General features: G+C 36.8%; 4 protein-coding genes across 17 annotated transcripts in view; 2 read left to right on the top strand and 2 right to left on the bottom strand.

The window, feature by feature from the left end:
* Positions 1–953, bottom strand: part of LOC133847266 (rhophilin-2) — a 42,733-nt gene extending 41,780 nt beyond the window's left edge. The window contains exon 1 of one of the 3 annotated variants that reach the window (XM_062282187.1): positions 889–953. The gene's annotated coding sequence lies outside the window, so the exon portion shown is untranslated. Of the gene's footprint in view, positions 1–554; positions 692–713 lie in introns of those variants that run through there. The other 2 variants (XM_062282191.1, XM_062282188.1) reach the window with 2 other exon arrangements.
* Positions 954–1,739: 786 nt separating this feature from the next.
* On the top strand, positions 1,740–8,022 carry LOC133847463 (DDB1- and CUL4-associated factor 6-like). Of its 7 annotated transcripts, none has more exons than XM_062282532.1 (5): positions 1,740–1,844; positions 2,736–2,867; positions 3,087–4,430; positions 6,735–7,201; positions 7,261–8,022. In XM_062282532.1, the coding sequence occupies exons 2-5, from the start codon at positions 2,762–2,764 to the stop codon at positions 7,663–7,665; spliced, it is 2,322 nt and encodes a 773-aa protein (XP_062138516.1). In that variant the 5' UTR covers positions 1,740–1,844; positions 2,736–2,761; the 3' UTR covers positions 7,666–8,022. The 7 variants fall into 7 exon arrangements, with proteins under 7 accessions (XP_062138516.1, XP_062138515.1, XP_062138514.1 ...); XM_062282531.1 differs by having other exon boundaries at positions 6,711–7,201; XM_062282530.1 differs by having other exon boundaries at positions 3,087–4,463.
* A 554-nt stretch (positions 8,023–8,576) lies between these two features.
* Positions 8,577–9,934, bottom strand: LOC133847464 (uncharacterized). The gene is made up of 2 exons (XM_062282533.1): positions 9,781–9,934; positions 8,577–9,607 (listed from the first exon to the last, which is right to left on the bottom strand). Exons 1-2 carry the CDS (start codon positions 9,824–9,826, stop codon positions 8,967–8,969), a joined length of 687 nt encoding a protein of 228 aa, XP_062138517.1. The 5' UTR covers positions 9,827–9,934; the 3' UTR covers positions 8,577–8,966.
* Positions 9,935–10,236: 302 nt separating this feature from the next.
* On the top strand, positions 10,237–16,570 carry LOC133847462 (putative mitogen-activated protein kinase kinase kinase 7-like). Of its 6 annotated transcripts, none has more exons than XM_062282519.1 (6): positions 10,240–10,566; positions 15,264–15,431; positions 15,486–15,785; positions 15,860–16,033; positions 16,086–16,230; positions 16,295–16,545. In XM_062282519.1, the coding sequence occupies exons 2-6, from the start codon at positions 15,378–15,380 to the stop codon at positions 16,483–16,485; spliced, it is 864 nt and encodes a 287-aa protein (XP_062138503.1). In that variant the 5' UTR covers positions 10,240–10,566; positions 15,264–15,377; the 3' UTR covers positions 16,486–16,545. The 6 variants fall into 6 exon arrangements, with proteins under 6 accessions (XP_062138507.1, XP_062138503.1, XP_062138506.1 ...); XM_062282522.1 differs by having other exon boundaries at positions 16,089–16,230; positions 16,295–16,544; XM_062282523.1 differs by lacking the exons at positions 15,264–15,431; positions 15,486–15,785; positions 15,860–16,033 and adding exons at positions 11,864–12,163; positions 12,238–12,414 and having other exon boundaries at positions 10,237–10,566; positions 16,089–16,230; positions 16,295–16,559.
* The last annotated feature ends 322 nt before the right edge of the window (positions 16,571–16,892 follow it).

The raw sequence follows: 16,892 nt of genomic DNA, 5'->3' as shown, positions 1-16,892 counted from the left end.
CAACAATGCAGCATCTCAAGAAGAAGAAGCAGCAGCAGCAAACAGCAACAATAGCTTCAAGTTCTGGGTCTTCAAATGAGGGAGGTGTGGTGTGGTGTGGTGAGGTGAGGTGAGGTGAGGTGGGAGGGAGGGGGGCGCGTGACTAAACTGGTTGGCATTTTTAATTTGTTATTCTCGAATGCCAACAATTGACACAAATACACGGAGAGTAGACGAAACGAATTTATCTACAATGCATGGTAAGTAGCTTATTCTGCTACTGCTGCTGCTTCTTCTTCTTCGTCTTCTTATTCGGTGTTAGCTGCTGCAACGGAACTGATCTTTTGTTTCACTGCTGCTTCATTAACTTTTCCACATCATCAGCAGCAGCAGCAGCAGCAGAAACAGCAACAACAAAAGCAAGAGCAACAACAACTCTATCCACATTCACCCACTGAAATTTATCGTTTCGTTTCGTTCGTATTCTCTTTTCCATTTTTGGTTTTTGCAGCAACTACTTTTTATTAACATTTGCATTTTTCAGCTTTTGCGTACTTGGAGTTCACAATATTTACCTTCCGCTGTTCACAAGCTGCTAAAACAACAACCACAACAACCACAACAACAACGGCCACACTTGTTGCCCGTTATATTTTTGCTTCTCCTTTTTTTGTGTTGTGTTGTTGTCGTATTTATTGAATAAACAAAAGATTTCTAATTTGTATGACACTCACACTAACTCACACGCTCGCTATCTGTGTGTTGGCTGCTGTCCGGCAAAAGGTGAGTTTTTGTGTTTTAACTCGATTTTTTATCTAACGCAGTCGTTCGTTGATATCGTTGCACTTTCCACTGGCCAAAACAAAACAAAACGAAAAAAAACACACACTAGACGCAACAGGTTGCTACCTCAAAGCGGCGAACAGAAACTAGCGTTTGGTGCGCACGCTCAACTCGACTGTGTACAACTACTGAAGGGGACCAGCAGCGCCGTTTCCCGTTTCGATTTCCAAAATATAACCAAACTCCATTTGCTAGTATTTCGTCAGTATTTTTAAAGCAAGCAGTGCATCAAAGATGTGGTCACATTGAAGCCGGCATGCAGTTCATTTCGAAAATTATCGATAGACATGAGCGAATCATAACAATTGTACCCAACAGCGTAAAAATGTAACGGTTTTTCAATATTCAGATAAAACGGAGTTCAATTTTAATAAAATACGGATTTCTTTCATGCACCGCTTAAAGAGTGACCGTTTAATAAAGGCTTTCATCGAATAGTTGTGTCAATGTGAATAATTTATAGAGCTCTTTGAGTGAAGCCACAAGATGCCTTTTCTGTAGTAATTTAAGCAAAGTTTCAAATTAAGTGTAGATTGCTGTTTTTATATGACAAGGAGACCAAATTTGGATGGTATTTCAAATGGCTCCTTTTACATTTATTTTTAATTTTTCCGTTGAATTCTGTTTAATTCAGTTTATTTTTATTGCCAATTATATTATTGTTTTTTATTTGTCTTATGTCTCTTTATCTTATATATATATATATTCTTATACATATATTCAGTTCATTGGTGTTTTAATTTTAACTACTTACTTACTAATTTGTTAAGTTTCCATATTTGTTAACACCATTGTGCAAAATTTGCATATGACCGTGCCGTTTTGTAGATTTGTAAAATATATCGATATATTGAGACCTTAATTTATGTTGAACAACCCTAGAAGGTATTCTGATGCTCAGGTGAGTTGGTCACATTCTTCCACGACAGCTGAGCTAGCAACAAAAATAAATATCGAATTTGTGTTTGTGTGTTAGAGGCTAATAGAAGTGGTTTCTTATGTTTTTCGGGAGCATTAAATAGGTAACGCCCTTGGTAAATACAAAACAATACTACAATTGGAATCAGCTCATACGACCAGCAAAATAAAGTGGCTTATCTAAACACTAAAAAAAATCAAGCAAAACAGTAAAATTTTTCGTGTCGATTAAATTGGCGAGTGGCGGTTTGTTTTGAATTTTTATATAATTATTCACATATATTTTTGTTGTTGCACAAAACAAAAAAAGACTTCAAAGCGGACGCAGTCCCGGCCATGTACACATACTTACACACACACACATGCCCACACATATAGAATTTTCTTGCTTAGAGCTTGTGAAGTGTTATTATACACTTTAACAGACGGAGATGCTGACTTTTACAAGCGCTTTGACAGCTGACAGCTCCCAAATGACAGATTGCATGCACAGAGAGAGCAGAAGCGTTAGCTGCCTAAAACAATAGTTGGATATTTAAAGTATAGACAAATAATGTATGTATGAGTATATGTATAATTGAAAATACTTTTAGCAGACAAACGGTCTATAACTAATTAATCCCCCTAATTCATGTTGAAAATATGCAAGACGGAATTAAATAATCCAATTGCATGCAAAGAGATGGAAAAACGTATACAACTTTTTTATATTACATATTAAACAAAATAGTTGTAGAAATTCAATTGATGAGCAATATTTATCAAACGGAAAAGTCGATATCAATATATTTGTAATACGTCTTACTTAAATGATAATTCCTTTATTTCGAACGAAAAATGGAATTTAGTTAAATGTCATTTTGAAGTTGTAAAATTCGTGTAAAAATCGTTGCTGATTATTATTGTATTCAAAGAGAAGCTTACTAGTTTGTAATTATAACATACACTTTATAAATACATTTTTGTTGAATTATGGTTCACTCTTCACATTACAGAGGCCGCCGTAGGAAGGAAGGAAGAGATGACCGACCGCCGAGGATTGCGTCGTAGTGTACAGCAGTGTATCAGCGATTATCCGTATCATAATGCCAATGATCTCCAAACCGATCTGCAAGCCAGCTGCAAAAGTGAGTGTAGAACTCATTGTCATCATGATCGACCAGTGCCCATTTTTTTTTTTGTTCTCCCCATGTCTTTATCTCTGTGGTGCAGAAGTGCAATTTTGGGCGATTATGATTGCGATTTATGATTTATGATAGTGGCAACTACTAATTTCTGGATTGTTTGCGTGTTATATATATATATACATATATATATATATATGTATATGTTTTGTTTTTTTCCAGATTCGCTGGACTTTGTGCAACGCCTGAGCCTCTTGAATAAATTTGATGTGCACACCGGCTGCGTGAACACGGTGAACTGGAATGCCAGCGGCACACATTTCGTCTCCGGCTCCGATGACAATCATTTGGTCATCACCGAGGCCAAAACGGGCCGCATCGCCGTCCGCTCCAAGACAATGCACAAGCGGCACATATTCAGTGCTCGCTTTATGCCGCACACCAACGATCAGGCGATCGTCTCGTGCTCCGGCGAAGGCATTGTGATGCACACCGAATTCCTTGCACCCTACGGATCCGGCAAGAGTCGACCCGAGGAGGCGCTCATCGATGACGCCGGCCGGGCGGCCAGTCTGTTCGATTGCCATGCCTTTGGCAGCACGTACGATGTGCAGCCGCTGCCCGATTGTCCGCGCACGTTCTTGAGCTGCGGCGAGGATGGCACCGTCCGCTGCATCGATCTGCGCATCAGCAGCAGCTGCCTGGAGGCGGTCTGTGAGCAGCACATCTTTATCACAGCGCCCTGTGCTGTCACCGCCATGGATGTGGCGCCCATCAACTATCACAACATCGCCATCGGTTGCTCCGATTCGATAGTGCGACTCTACGATCGTCGCATGCTCACATACTCGACCACGGATCGTGAACGCATCACCTGTCCACTGAAGGCATATCCCATACCCATGGAGTACACGCGTCGTCACTATCGACCGACGTGCGTCAAGTACAGCGCCGATGAAACGGAGCTGCTGGTCAGCTATTCGATGGAGCAGCTATATCTGTACGATTTGCGACATCCTGGCTACGAAGATGGCGAGCTGCTCAAGAGCGGCTGCTATACGCCCAAGCTGCGGCGCGACGATGATCCCGAGGCGCAAATGCCGCGTCTGCGCTTTCGCGGCGATTGGTCCGACACGGGACCCAATTCGATGGCCACCACCGAGCAGGGACAGAATCGCCTCAATGTCGGACAGGCGCGACCGCCGCTTGAGCCGGGCGTGTTGAATCGCCTAAGCGATGAGATCTTTCGCATGCTCAACTCCCAGACACGTCCGTCGCGTCCCCTTGCTGCCAGTAACAACAGCAGCGGTGGCGGTGGCGGTGTCAACAACGGCGGTGGTGGCAGCAACAACAGCGGCAGCAACAGCACTCCACGAAGCGGCGGACACTTGAGTTGGCAGGATGCCGTCATGCGTACGCTGGACAATCGCAGCGAGTCGGCTCTAAATCGCAGTAGCAGCCAGCTTCTGACACAGATCAGCATGCAGCCAGGCAATCCAATCGAGGCGTCCTCACCACCGACGCCGCCTCCACCGGCAACAACAACTAGATCCCCAACTGCTGATGGTAAGTCTGAGCACACCATCACACCTAAGTGTCGTAAGTATTTCTACGAAATATTCCGTAAGGTATAGTTCTTTCCATTCATTTCCATTTATTCGATGGAGAGCGCGAATTCTTTTTTAAAGTAGAATATAATTAGAATTATTTTTTTTACCTATTACCCATAGAGTAGAAGGCTATTATGAGTTTGTAATAAGTATTATTATGAAATGTTCCACAAGATAAAGTTATTTCCATTTATTCGAGGGAGAGTGCAAATTCGTTTTTAAGGTAAAATAGAATTAAAATTATTTTTTATACCTATTACCCATAGAGTAGAAGGCTATTATGACTTTGTGCCTCCTTCAGGCAGGAGTAAGCACCTCTGACCCTATAAATTGAACTATATATATTCTTAATCAGTGTCAACAACCTAGACGATATAGCTACGTCCGTCTGGCCGTCTGTCCGTATGAAACACTCGATCTCAGAGGCTATAAGAGATAAGAGCTATAATTTGTTATGTTCATGCATCTGTTATGTTTCCACACAGGTCACAGGCTTCACACCCACTTTCGCCCCCACAAATCGACAAAAATCGAATAACATAATGATTCCTGCAAATTTAGTTGGAATCAGATAACAATTTTAGAAGTTATTTAAGAAATACTTTAGCATTAGGAAATTCGCTTACTTACTACGGATCTTAGTTGGCTTAGCTGACATTCTGGTATATTTTTCACTATATGGTATAATTTGAATGTATGAATATAGTACACTATATAAACATACCAAACATAGCTTTTGGTATATGAATATTTTAAGTATGTTTGGAGTATATTAATTTGGTATATTTTAAAATTAATACTGCACTGATTCGGTTTGGCTCACAATCTGATATTTTATGCATTTTATGGTATATTTTGAATGTGGTACTATATCAATATACCAAATATAGCCTTTTAAATATAATTTGTAGTATTTTTGGAGTATATTAATTCGGTATACATATTTTAAAATTAATACCGCTCTGTTTTGCTTTTATTCAAAATGGGTGACAGGTATCTCACAGTCGAGCACACTCGATTTCAACTATAGCTTTCTTACTTATTTTGTATCTAAATATGTTGACTATAAAAATTGGTAAATTTTAAAGTTTGCATTGAAAAAAAATAATAATTTTCATTTATTTTATTTCACAAGTAAAAGTTAATTAATCAAAACAATTCAGTTCAATATAAATAAAATGTTTTTCATTTAATTTATTACACAAATATAAGTTAATGAAGTAAAATAATTCAATAGAAAATTTTTTTTGCTTGTTTTCAGTATATTGAAGATTTGCTCTTTTTAGTTTATTGTATTAAGTGAAGTTTTAGTACAAACAAAAGAACATTTTACCATAACATCACAGTTTAAAATGCCTAATAATGAACATACCCCATAATTAAAAATTTACTACAAATACATAAATAACTTCAAGGACAATTTCTAAAACTTTCGAATTTCATATAATTTTAATAAGTGAGCTATATCTCACAACAACAAAAATTTATTGATACTGTCCTGCTTTCTTAATATAATAGAATAATAATATAATAGAACCCACAATATGAATAGATTCTTTGTTATTAGATATATCTCAACACTTATTTAAATTTAATTAATTATATAAATTCAATTAATAACTCGAAGCATAATGGAAATATTTTAGTTATAAACTGTGCTGGGGCTATAAAATGGGCAACCGAAAACAACTGTTATATGTTAGATTTAGCAAAATACAATACAATACAACTAGAAATAATCCATTCAACAATAGTTTTGGAAAATATAAAAAATGCAATTTTAGAACTGATCATTAAACGGCATAATTTTTATACAAAATCGGAACTTTCAAAAATGATTAAATAATTCAAGAATCTGTATTTTGGGATTTATGTTGTTGTAACCTATTATGTTACGTATTAAGTATGTTGATTATATTTCAACTTATATATTGTAATGTTTCCCAACTGTTGAAAACAGTCTTTATAAGGTTTCATTTTTAATTTATAATTTAAACATTTGTATACTTATTAAGTCACATTTTTCGTTATACTATCTTTACTAAAATATAAGCTTTAGATTAGCAAAGTTTTAATTTATGGCTGAAATGGTGTGTTTTATTGTAGGTGGACTTTCATTGAACATTCATAGAATTTGTATGCTATAGATTGAAAGAGCAAAGCAAAATGCACGCACTCTTTCACACTCATTTCGATACGATTTGATTTAAGATAATAATACCCAATATTCTTGCAGTAACCATGATGAATGCTGAAAAAGTGACAACCGAAGCTGAAACCGAAGCCACAGATGCAAATCAAAAGATGGACACAGGGACGACAGAGAAAAGCGCTGAATCTGAAGTGGAGCCGGAGACAGAGGCGGACACCAAAGAGGACACGGATATGGTGGAGATGAAAGGAGATGGCCCAAAGTATCCGATAACGAAATTCGACTATGTGAAAATGTCATTTAGCGGACATCGCAATTCACGCACAATGGTGAAGGGCGCGTGCTTTTGGGGCGATGATTTCATAATGTCTGGATCGGATTGTGGCCACATCTTTGTGTGGCAACGTCAGACGGGGAAAGTGGTGAAAACCCTGCTGGCCGATCATCGTGTGGTGAATCGCGTTCAGCCGCATCCCACGTTGCCGTATCTGCTCAGCTCGGGCATCGATTACAATGTGAAACTCTGGGCACCCATCGATGCGGCAGCCAGCTTCGATGAGGCGGGCACAACTGGGGTAAGTTCAGCAAAGCGAAGATATCCATGATAATGAATAATATAATGTATCACTTGCAGCTGATGCAGAGCAATGAGATAATGCTGGTGGAGGCACGCGATACAATAACGGTACCTGCACAGATCATGATACGCATCCTGGCCAGCTTGCATCAGTATCGTCGCCTGATGCATGCCACCGAAGGAGGCGCCACGGCGGCCAATGCGGCATTCAGACAGCGACGCAACGAAGCCATCGTGGCAATGTCAGCTGGCGAGGGGGGCGAGGCAGAGGCTGGTGCAATGGACACCGAAGCGATGGAGACAGAGGCTTTTGTCACACTCGAGGTGATCGAGAGCGACGGCGACGGCGGCGGCAGCGAGGCTGCCAACAATAATAATAATCATAATAATGACAATGCTAACGACGACGGTGATAGCAATGGTGATAACAATCAGAGCAACAGTAACTCAAATGCAACCTAAACTCCCTAAACACACACACAATCTAGTCATTTAATTCACAAAGCTTACCTCCATTGATATACAGTACAACAGAACGTTATATTATAATTCATTTTTTTTTTTTTTTTTTTGCATTCACGGAAATCGACATTACGTAATCGCGAGCACACAAATCCCCCTAAGTTTTAGATAAGATTCCCACACACACACACATACACACAAAGAAAGCAACACACAAATACACATACATTCCCCACAGCCATGCAGTTCTGATACGTCGGCCGATTTCTATATTGTACATGTATATCAATGTTGGAAGATTAAAAACGCATACGAAGAAACCATTCGTATAAGACACAAAACAAAAAAAAACAAAAACAAACAAAAAACAAAACGAAACCAAAAAGAAACAACCAAAACAATACTGAGAACGATATCGTAAACACTTGTTCCTTTTTTAAGTTGTAACACTCGCCATAAGGTGCCATTAAACAAGCTAGCTTTCATGCATATAACATTATACATTATTTTGATTTAATACTCGGTACCCAAGTCTGTAAAAAAGAACCGCAAACCGCAACAAGCGTTTCCATCCAGAGTCAATATAGCCAAATCGGACGTTATCTCTAAGAAATAATCGTTCAGTTCTCATTCAAAATCCGTCATATTTATAAGTTGAGTTTGCAACAATTTCGAAAATGTGATGTGCCATACATATGTTATATGTAACTCCAATGAAATTATGCAAAGTGTTGCTTAATCTTTAACATGTTTGATCAAATCGAAATAAAATACGTTTTTATTTTTATTGTAATAATAACACAATGAATGGGGCTATATCGACTCTTGATTTGATTTTTAAGCTGTTCTCAATAATATTTGTATACGATACCTAAAAATGTTTAGAATAATTTTGCGCATTTTTTCCCTCCCCCCCAATGAGAAAATTCACAAATTCAGAATTCATTTGAGATGTCATATGTTGCTATATATTTTGTTGTAGTATATATAGTTTATATGTACACAATAATCTGCTGGTTAATAATTATTATGTATGTAGATAATCTAAGCTTAAATGCTAAACAACTATGTTTAAAATGCACTATATACAAAACATCAACTGATATTATTTACAAATATTCACCTTTTTCTTTTTTGTTTTTTTTTTTGGTAAACTACATTTAAATATAAATTATTAGATACGATCTAATCAATATGTTGCACATGCTGATCTTTTAACAATTTGTTTATGAATAAATATCATTCTTAAATGTGAATAGTTAATAATTTTATATATTAATTTATATGTATAGTTCCGACTATTAAGTGCGACGCAAGCCCAGGCTATCGATCGTCTCCGTTAACGCAACTTCATTAATATTCGAATCCTCTCGATCATCGTCAGCATTATTATTACTGTTATTTCTATTGGCATTTGTATTAGCATTCGCATTAGCATTGGCATTGTCAATAATAATGCCATTGACCGGCTCCGCTCGTGTCGCATATGTGTCGGAGAAGATGTGGGCCAAGGCGACATAGTGGCCATAGTTGGATGCACTTGCGCCACTGACGCTGCCCCTGCTGGCTGCCTCATCGCATGGCAATTGCTGCTGCTGCTGCTGGGTTTGGGGCTGCTCAATGCGGGGTCTTCGCTGTGGCGGCGGTTGTCCCTCCTCCTGCGATGATGCTGCTGCTGCTGCAGCTGTTGATGTCATTGTGCATTGCGGACTGCTTTCGGATTGCGACACACTGTTGGGGGGCGGCGGCATCCAAAGACCGTGGCGGGCGATTGCTGCACTGATCGCATTGCGTTCAATATCAAAGGCAGGGGCTCGAGCAATCGCTTCGGTTCGATAGTGACGAACTATTTCCAAATTATGGTTCACATAATTCTCACGTTGCGCCTCCGTTAGGAATGCTGTGTGCCACTGTTGCAATTGCTCATCTGTCATATTGTTAACTACACACAGATATTCCGTTCATTTTGTTTTGGTGTTAACAATTCGAATATATAACGTTGTTCCCCAAATGGCCATGAAAATGAAATAAACAAAAGTGCATTAATTCAAATACAAATACGTAGGCTCATACATGTGCGAGCGTGTGTATGTGTGTGGCAATATCTCTACTTACAGTTAGCATTGCCATTGGATCCTCGCTTCTCCATCGAGTTATCCATTTTTTTTTTGAATAGCAAAATAAATAGTAAATACTTTTGGCGTACTTGCAATTGTGGGTATGTGTATATTGCGTGCAGTGTGACCGCAAGCTGAACCTACAAAATATACCAAATGAACTGTGTATATGCATGGGCACCTAAAAGTATGCAGCATTTTAATAACAACTTCAATTGGGCTTAATCCCAGTGAACTTCATTACATTGCCGCTGCTATTATTATATATGTTTAACGGTGTCGAAAGTGTTTGTTTGTTGTCTTAAAACTCTAATCGATAAGTTTTCAGGGCTACATATCTACAATGGTAAAATATGAAAACACCGTACGATACGATATTTTCTGGAGCTATTTGGTATATTGAACTGGTATATTTTAGTGCTAAAGCTTTATGCTTTGTCACACAATTCACATAAACATCAAATTTGAATCGATATTTGTCGGGTTGTAATAATTTTCGATCAGTCAGCGTAATCTTTTGCGGTATTGATAATATTACGGATCTCCTGCTCTAACCGGTACTTCTTTAAATTTAATAATTAGCCGTGCTTTCTGTGAAATGTTTAAAAAATGTAAGCAAAACTTTGCCGGTAATCTATGTATTAATCAAGTTCTAAAAAACATCCATCTAACATTCTCTGAAGGTCAAAAGAGGTTGTATTTTATTGATGAAATTATTTTTATTTATATACTCATCGTATGATTCCATATTGAACACTCAACATACAATGGGCGCAGTCAAAAGGTAACTCTGAACAGCAAACATGATCACCACTTTTTGCATGCGGGTGGAAATTTTTGACAATCAGAAGTTTTACTTTTAGTAGTAATATTGATTACGTGTAATTTGGGATATTTGTCTTTTAATTTAACAATAATTCTATGTACTTCAGGTCTGACATGTTGTAAATGCTATCTATTTCTTATGCGACCATTTTACAACTCGACAAAATCGTTTTTGGGCTGTTCTCAATCCGTTTTCAAAGAACCAACATACATATGTACATACATACAATGTATTGGCATTTCTCTTACTGCTTAGTTTTTGCTCTTATCAAATTTTTAAATTCTAGCTTGTTAACTTGAATCAAGAATTAACTAAAAATTACACGAAAATGTGAATATACTAATTCTATACTATATAATAATAATATACTATTAATTTAAAACGAGTTGGTAGCTCCCGCGTTTGCGTTTGAGTTTGAACTGGATTCGGAATCGTTTTTTCTCTTTTTCTATTAATTAATGTTTCGTGCCGTGAAAATGTCTAAATCAAAGCGAATATAACCGCCTATTATATGTAAACTTTGTGCCCAAACGAGAGCTTTTTCAGTCTTAATAGCAGAAAATTCTGCATCCACATATCTTCAAGAATACAAATATTTGGAATAAAGGATTCTATAAATAAAATGTCCCATTAAACTATTTTCTAAAGCTGTATTTGTATAATGCTTTTTATATGTACATATTTATATATTTTGTTGCGTTTTATGAAACATTTATAACAATTATAGTAACAATTATTGGGCTATAACAACGCCAAAATTGTGTTATTATTTTGAAAAAAGGAAATCGCATTTTCTTTATTAAGAAAGTTTTAGATTTACAATCTTTTTTTAAATCTAGTTAGTCTCTATATAGTGCCCGCGTCCGGTCAATACGGTGTTCCATAATACGCTAATATGTTAAGATATGTATTTTCTTCTTACTTAAGTTTCACTGAATCTGATAAGTAATCTAAGGTATGCAAGGATAAGTACAATAGCTGTGACATGTCTCATTGCTTAAAATCAATGCTTAAAATGTAGTTCAATTAGACATCTTGTAAAAAGATATAAAACTCATGGATGTATAGTATATTATTTGGCAGCATACCGAATTACAACTCTGCACAACGTGGTGAAACTGCAAAAACACCTCGAAGTATCATGAGAAGAGTGGTCACTAAACAGGAAATTGAATCCTTTCTGTCAACGCCAAAAGTAAATAACAATTTTGGTATAAATTGTATATTCAGTATATTAACGCAATTTTTGTTGTAGATTGGCAAAGGCACCTTTGGAGAAGTCTATAGAGGTACTTTGGATGACGGAGATGTGGCTATCAAAGTGCTACATGTAACCGAAGATACAAAAAAGAAGGCTGAACGGGAAATTACAATAATGCGAACGGTTGAACATGCAAATATCGTTGAATTTATTACCGAATTGTATGAAATACCAAAGCTTTATTTGATATTCGAATTCATGGATGGTCCATCTCTACACCAAATCATACATAACCACAATGCTCATAAATATACAAACGGGGATGCCATTAACTGGCTAACTCAAGCAGCCGAGGTGCGTAGTATAAATCTGATATACTGAATACTGTATATAGTATATAGTAAAGCAGTATTTTATACCTTTATTAGGGCCTTAATCATCTGCATAGCTTAACACCAATGATAGTGCATCGTGATGTGAAGCCAAAAAACATACTCCTTAATAGTGACAAGAGTATTGTAAAGCTCTGTGATTTCGGCAATGTAAGGCCGCGTGGCTCTTGTATGTCAAACGAGACTGGTACATACCGGTATATGTCACCTGAAGTAAGCTTGAAATACTTTTCAAATTCAATTGCTGAACAAATCTTTTGATGAGCAGGTCTACAATGGCGAGAGCTATACCGAAAAATGTGATGTTTATAGCTTTGCAATCACCGCTTGGGAAGTCTACAGCCGGACGAATGCTTATGGATCCGATGAACAACGTGCTATGGAACTTCTTACTAAGGTGTCCACTGAAAGTACGCACGTGCATTGGTCAATGTTGATCTAGTTAAACAGTATATATGTATTTCTTTTTCAAAGATCTGCGACCATCGCTAGAGGGCATACCAGAGTATACGCACGATTTGCTGAAGAGGAGCTGGAGTAACGAGTCAAAAACCCGACCGACCATGAAAGAAATTCTGGAAGACTTAAAGAAAAGAGATTTCTGTGAAAACTCTCTTAGATGCACTCTCATTGAGGGGCTACCTTCGTCTACCCAAGAATAGTATCTGGTTTGGAAAAAATCTGATCTTTTCACGTTTACGCATGCCATATTATCACATGTCAATACCTAAAAGTATGCATACTTTTGTTTGTAAAATTAAAAAAAAAAATGGTGGACAAATAACATTACAGAAAAAATATGTGCACATGAGAGAGGAGTCTGTAAAACACATACACAATATAATACTGCCACAATACTTAAATACCTACATCGAATAGTCGATTGTAATATTATTTTAGATCGCGAGAGACTTAAAATTAAAATTGAGTTGGGTGCATATATAAGCAGATTAATGTATTTTGATAAAATTGTATACAAAATAAAAAAAAAAAGTTTTTATAACTAATAATGTCTTTAATAAAATTATGTGAAAAAAAAACATTTTTTTGTTTTTATTTTTAGAAAGTTTTGCTTGTATGTCAATAATAAATTTAGTTTTTTTATTTTATAGGCGTTATGAAAGCTTCTTATAAATTAAGGATGTAAATCTAAAATATATCGATAGTTCGACTAATATTTTTAAACCTTTAACTTAAAAAAAAAAAGAAAATCAAGAAGCTACAGATGGGTCTGCTTGACTTGTGATACCCGCTACTTATTTTCAATAACATCGAAACAAAGCGATATTATTCATGAAATATACCAAAAATATTTAGCTATCCCAAAAGCTATATTTGGTATATTTATATTAAATTCAAAATATACCATAAAGCAGAAAAATATACCAGATTTTCAGCCATAGCTACTGACGCTTCTAGTAAGCGTACGAAAAAAATAATAATAATGTTAAATAACTTTCTTAAACAGATAGAATGTTTATTAATGGCTTTGTATCTAAATGTGTCCAAGTTACTTCTGGTGTGCCCCAGCGTAGTCATTTGGGTCCTCTATTGTTCACTTTGTTTATAAATGATCTTCCTTCTATTATTGAGCATTCCCGTGTACTTATGTACGCCGATGACGTTAAGCTTTGCCTGACATTCAATGATGTCTCTATTGCAATATGACCTTAATCGTCTAGAATCTTGGTGCAGAGTAAATATGTTACATCTCAACTGCAATAAGTGTAAGTTTATGACCTTCTGTAGGGGTTCTTCCCCAGTAAATAACTATGTTTTATATGATACTTCTTTAGAGCGAATTGAAGTTGTGAATAACTTGGGGGTTCTGCTTGATGCGAAGCTAAAATTTGATAAACATATTCTATCTGCTGTAAATAGGGCCATGGGTGTTCTGGGATTTATAAAACGCTGGTCGAAAGAGTTCAACGATCCCTTCATTACCAAAACTTTGTACGTCTCACTGGTTCGTCCTATACTTGAGTACGGATCTCTTGTCTGGAATCTCCAGTATATTCAAGATAGGATTGAGTCGGTGCAGAAAGAATTCTTGTTATTTGCTCTTCGTAGTTTAAATTGGAATCCTAATATTAGATTACCACCTTATCGCAGTAGATTTTTATTACTAAAACTTCCTTCTCTTTCTGATCATAGAACTATGCAAGATGCTGTTTTCATACAGAGACTAATTAATGGTGAAATAGACTCCTTGGAGCTGTTAAGTCAAATTAGTTTTGCAGTTCCAGTCAGGATCACTAGGAATTTTCTTCCTCTTCTCATCTCTCGTAGAACTACTAACTTTGCTTCTAGCTCTTTAATATTTTTGAAATGTAATAGCATATCGATATACCAAATATGACCTTCTATATATATTTTAGTATTTTGCAGTATATTTTTGAAGAATAATACCGCACTGTTTTGCTTTAATTGAAAATGTGTAACGAGTATCTCACAGTCGAGCACACTCGACTGCAGCCTCTGACTACTTAGTTCTAATGATGTTAACTGAGTAAGCAATTAAAGGCATAAGCAAGCCTGATGGTGCATAAATGCACTCATTCATATCTTGATAGTACTAAAGCGATCAAATACTGCAAAACACAAAACGCAAAGAGCAACATTTCAAGGTTCTTACTGAGCGGGTGAATGACTGCGATAGCTGTACTCTCACTAAGAGAATTCGTTGGGTTATCAAATTTTAAACAAAATATGAGTAAAATAGGTGTGTTATAAATCATATATGTATTATAAAACTTCAGTAACTCAGCAAACTACTATAAGAGATATGTTAGTCAAATCAGTTAAATGTAGACTCTTATACTTAAGATCTACCACTAAATATTTTTAAAATTAACTTTAACTTTACTATACTAACATATTTATTCACTAAACACCAATTTTATTATACACGCTATCAGCTATACGCATGAGGGGGAATCACCGAATGCCAATACCGGAACTGATAGAACATTCACTTATATTCGTTCTCCAATTCATGCAGACCCACTGAACACTTAAACACTTTTGTCAATATGTATGTATTTATATGTATATTTTGTCAGTACTTGCAGTATAAGCTGATATAAGAGAACAAGGCGATTACTCACATTGATAAGGCAATAAGGCACTTTGGGTTGTCACCGAGAAATCAGTCGGCATTTGCACCTCGAAGAAACATGAGAAGAACGGTCACTAAACAGGAAATTGAACGCTTTCTGTCAACGAATGAAGTAAAGTATAGTATAAATTGTATATTCAGTATATTAAGGCAACTTCTGTTGTAGATTGGCAGAGGCACCTTTGGAGTAGTCTATAGAGGTACTTTGGATGACGGAGATGTGGCTATCAAAGTGCTACAAGTAACCGAAGATACAAAAGAGAAGGTTGAACGAGAAATTACAACAATGCGAACGGTTAAACATGAAAATATCGTTGAATTTATTGCCGAATTGTATGAAATACCAAAGCTTTATTTGATATTCGAATTCATGGATGGTCCATCTCTACACCAAATCATACATAAACACAATGATCATAAGTACACAAACAAGGATGCCATTAACTGGCTAACTCAAGCAGCCCAGGTGAGTAGTATAAATCTGATATACTGAATACTGTATATAGTATATAGTAAAGCAGTATTTTATACCTTTATTAGGGCCTTAATCATCTGCATAGCTTAGCACCAATACTTCATCGTGATGTGAAGCCAAAAAATATACTCCTCAATGAAGACAAGAGTGTTGTAAAGCTCTGTGATTTCGGAAATGTAAGGCCGCGTGGCTCTTGTATGTCAAACGAGACTGGTACATACCGGTATATGGCACCTGAAGTAAGCTTGAAATAGTTTTCAAATTCAATTGCTGAACAAATCTCTTGATGAGCAGGTCTACAATTACGTGACATATAACGAAAAATGTGATGTTTATAGCTTCGCAATCACCGCTTGGGAAGTCTACAGCCGGACGAATGCTTATGGATCCGATAAGCAAAATTATCGTAAACTTCTTACTGAGGTGTCCACTGAAAGTACGCACGTGCATTGGTCAATGTTGATCTAGTTAAACAGTATATATGTATTTCTTTTTCAAAGATCGGCGACCATCGTTAGAGGGCATACCAGAGTATACGCACAAATTGCTGGAAAGGAGCTGGAGTCCCGAGCCAAAAACCCGACCGACCATGAAAGAAATTCTGGAAGAATTAAAGAAACCTGATTTCTGTGAAAACTCTATTAGGCAGACATTCATAACTGTTGTCAGCCCAAGCAAGGGGTCTGAATAAGAGAACCATATGTTTCATTTTGATTTATCTTATACTAAAAAGTGTCTTTTTGTATCTATCGTATATTCATTAAATATCCCCAACTCAACATTTGCATATCGCATATCGTTTCTATAGAGAATAGTTGTTATAGCGAAGTCAGACTGCAGCTTTCTTATCTGTTGGTTCGCCTCGAATGCTGACGAAGGAAGATATTTGCGCCATGCTTGGATACATTTGGCCAATGCCAGTGCATTGGCGATTGCATTCGGCCATTGGCAATTGCAATTGCGGGCTGCGTTACGTTTTCCGCTTTGTTTGAGGCCTGTCGATTGCATGTTGTAACAGGTTGGCTTGCAGTCGGGAATGCAAACTGAGCAGCAGCAGCAGCAACAGCAGCTGATAAAAGTATCTCGAATGTAAAATTC

This window comes from Drosophila sulfurigaster, chromosome X (genome assembly GCF_023558435.1).
Source record: "Drosophila sulfurigaster albostrigata strain 15112-1811.04 chromosome X, ASM2355843v2, whole genome shotgun sequence".
NCBI classification, from domain to species: Eukaryota; Metazoa; Arthropoda; class Insecta; order Diptera; family Drosophilidae; genus Drosophila; species Drosophila sulfurigaster.
Note: the sequence above shows the minus strand (reverse complement) of the source record. Positions and strands in the feature narration are given on the sequence as shown.

Bases quoted from the DNA above. Each gene is read 5' to 3' on its own strand.
- LOC133847463 (XM_062282526.1), top strand. From the start codon at position 2,762: ATGACCGACCGCCGAGGATTGCGTCGTAGTGTACAGCAGTGTATCAGC. The intron at 4,464-6,710 runs GTAAGTATTTCT...ATATTCTTGCAG, and splicing joins CACCATCACACCTAAGTGTC to TAACCATGATGAATGCTGAA. The intron at 7,202-7,260 runs GTAAGTTCAGCA...TATCACTTGCAG, and splicing joins ATGAGGCGGGCACAACTGGG to CTGATGCAGAGCAATGAGAT.
- LOC133847464 (XM_062282533.1), bottom strand. From the start codon at position 9,826: ATGGATAACTCGATGGAGAAGCGAGGATCCAATGGCAATGCTAACT. The intron at 9,608-9,780 runs GTAAGTAGAGAT...ATCTGTGTGTAG, and splicing joins ATCCAATGGCAATGCTAACT to TTAACAATATGACAGATGAG.
- LOC133847462 (XM_062282520.1), top strand. From the start codon at position 11,750: ATGAGAAGAGTGGTCACTAAACAGGAAATTGAATCCTTTCTGTCAACG. The intron at 11,804-15,485 runs GTAAATAACAAT...CTTCTGTTGTAG, and splicing joins CCTTTCTGTCAACGCCAAAA to ATTGGCAGAGGCACCTTTGG. The intron at 16,231-16,294 runs GTACGCACGTGC...TCTTTTTCAAAG, and splicing joins TACTGAGGTGTCCACTGAAA to ATCGGCGACCATCGTTAGAG.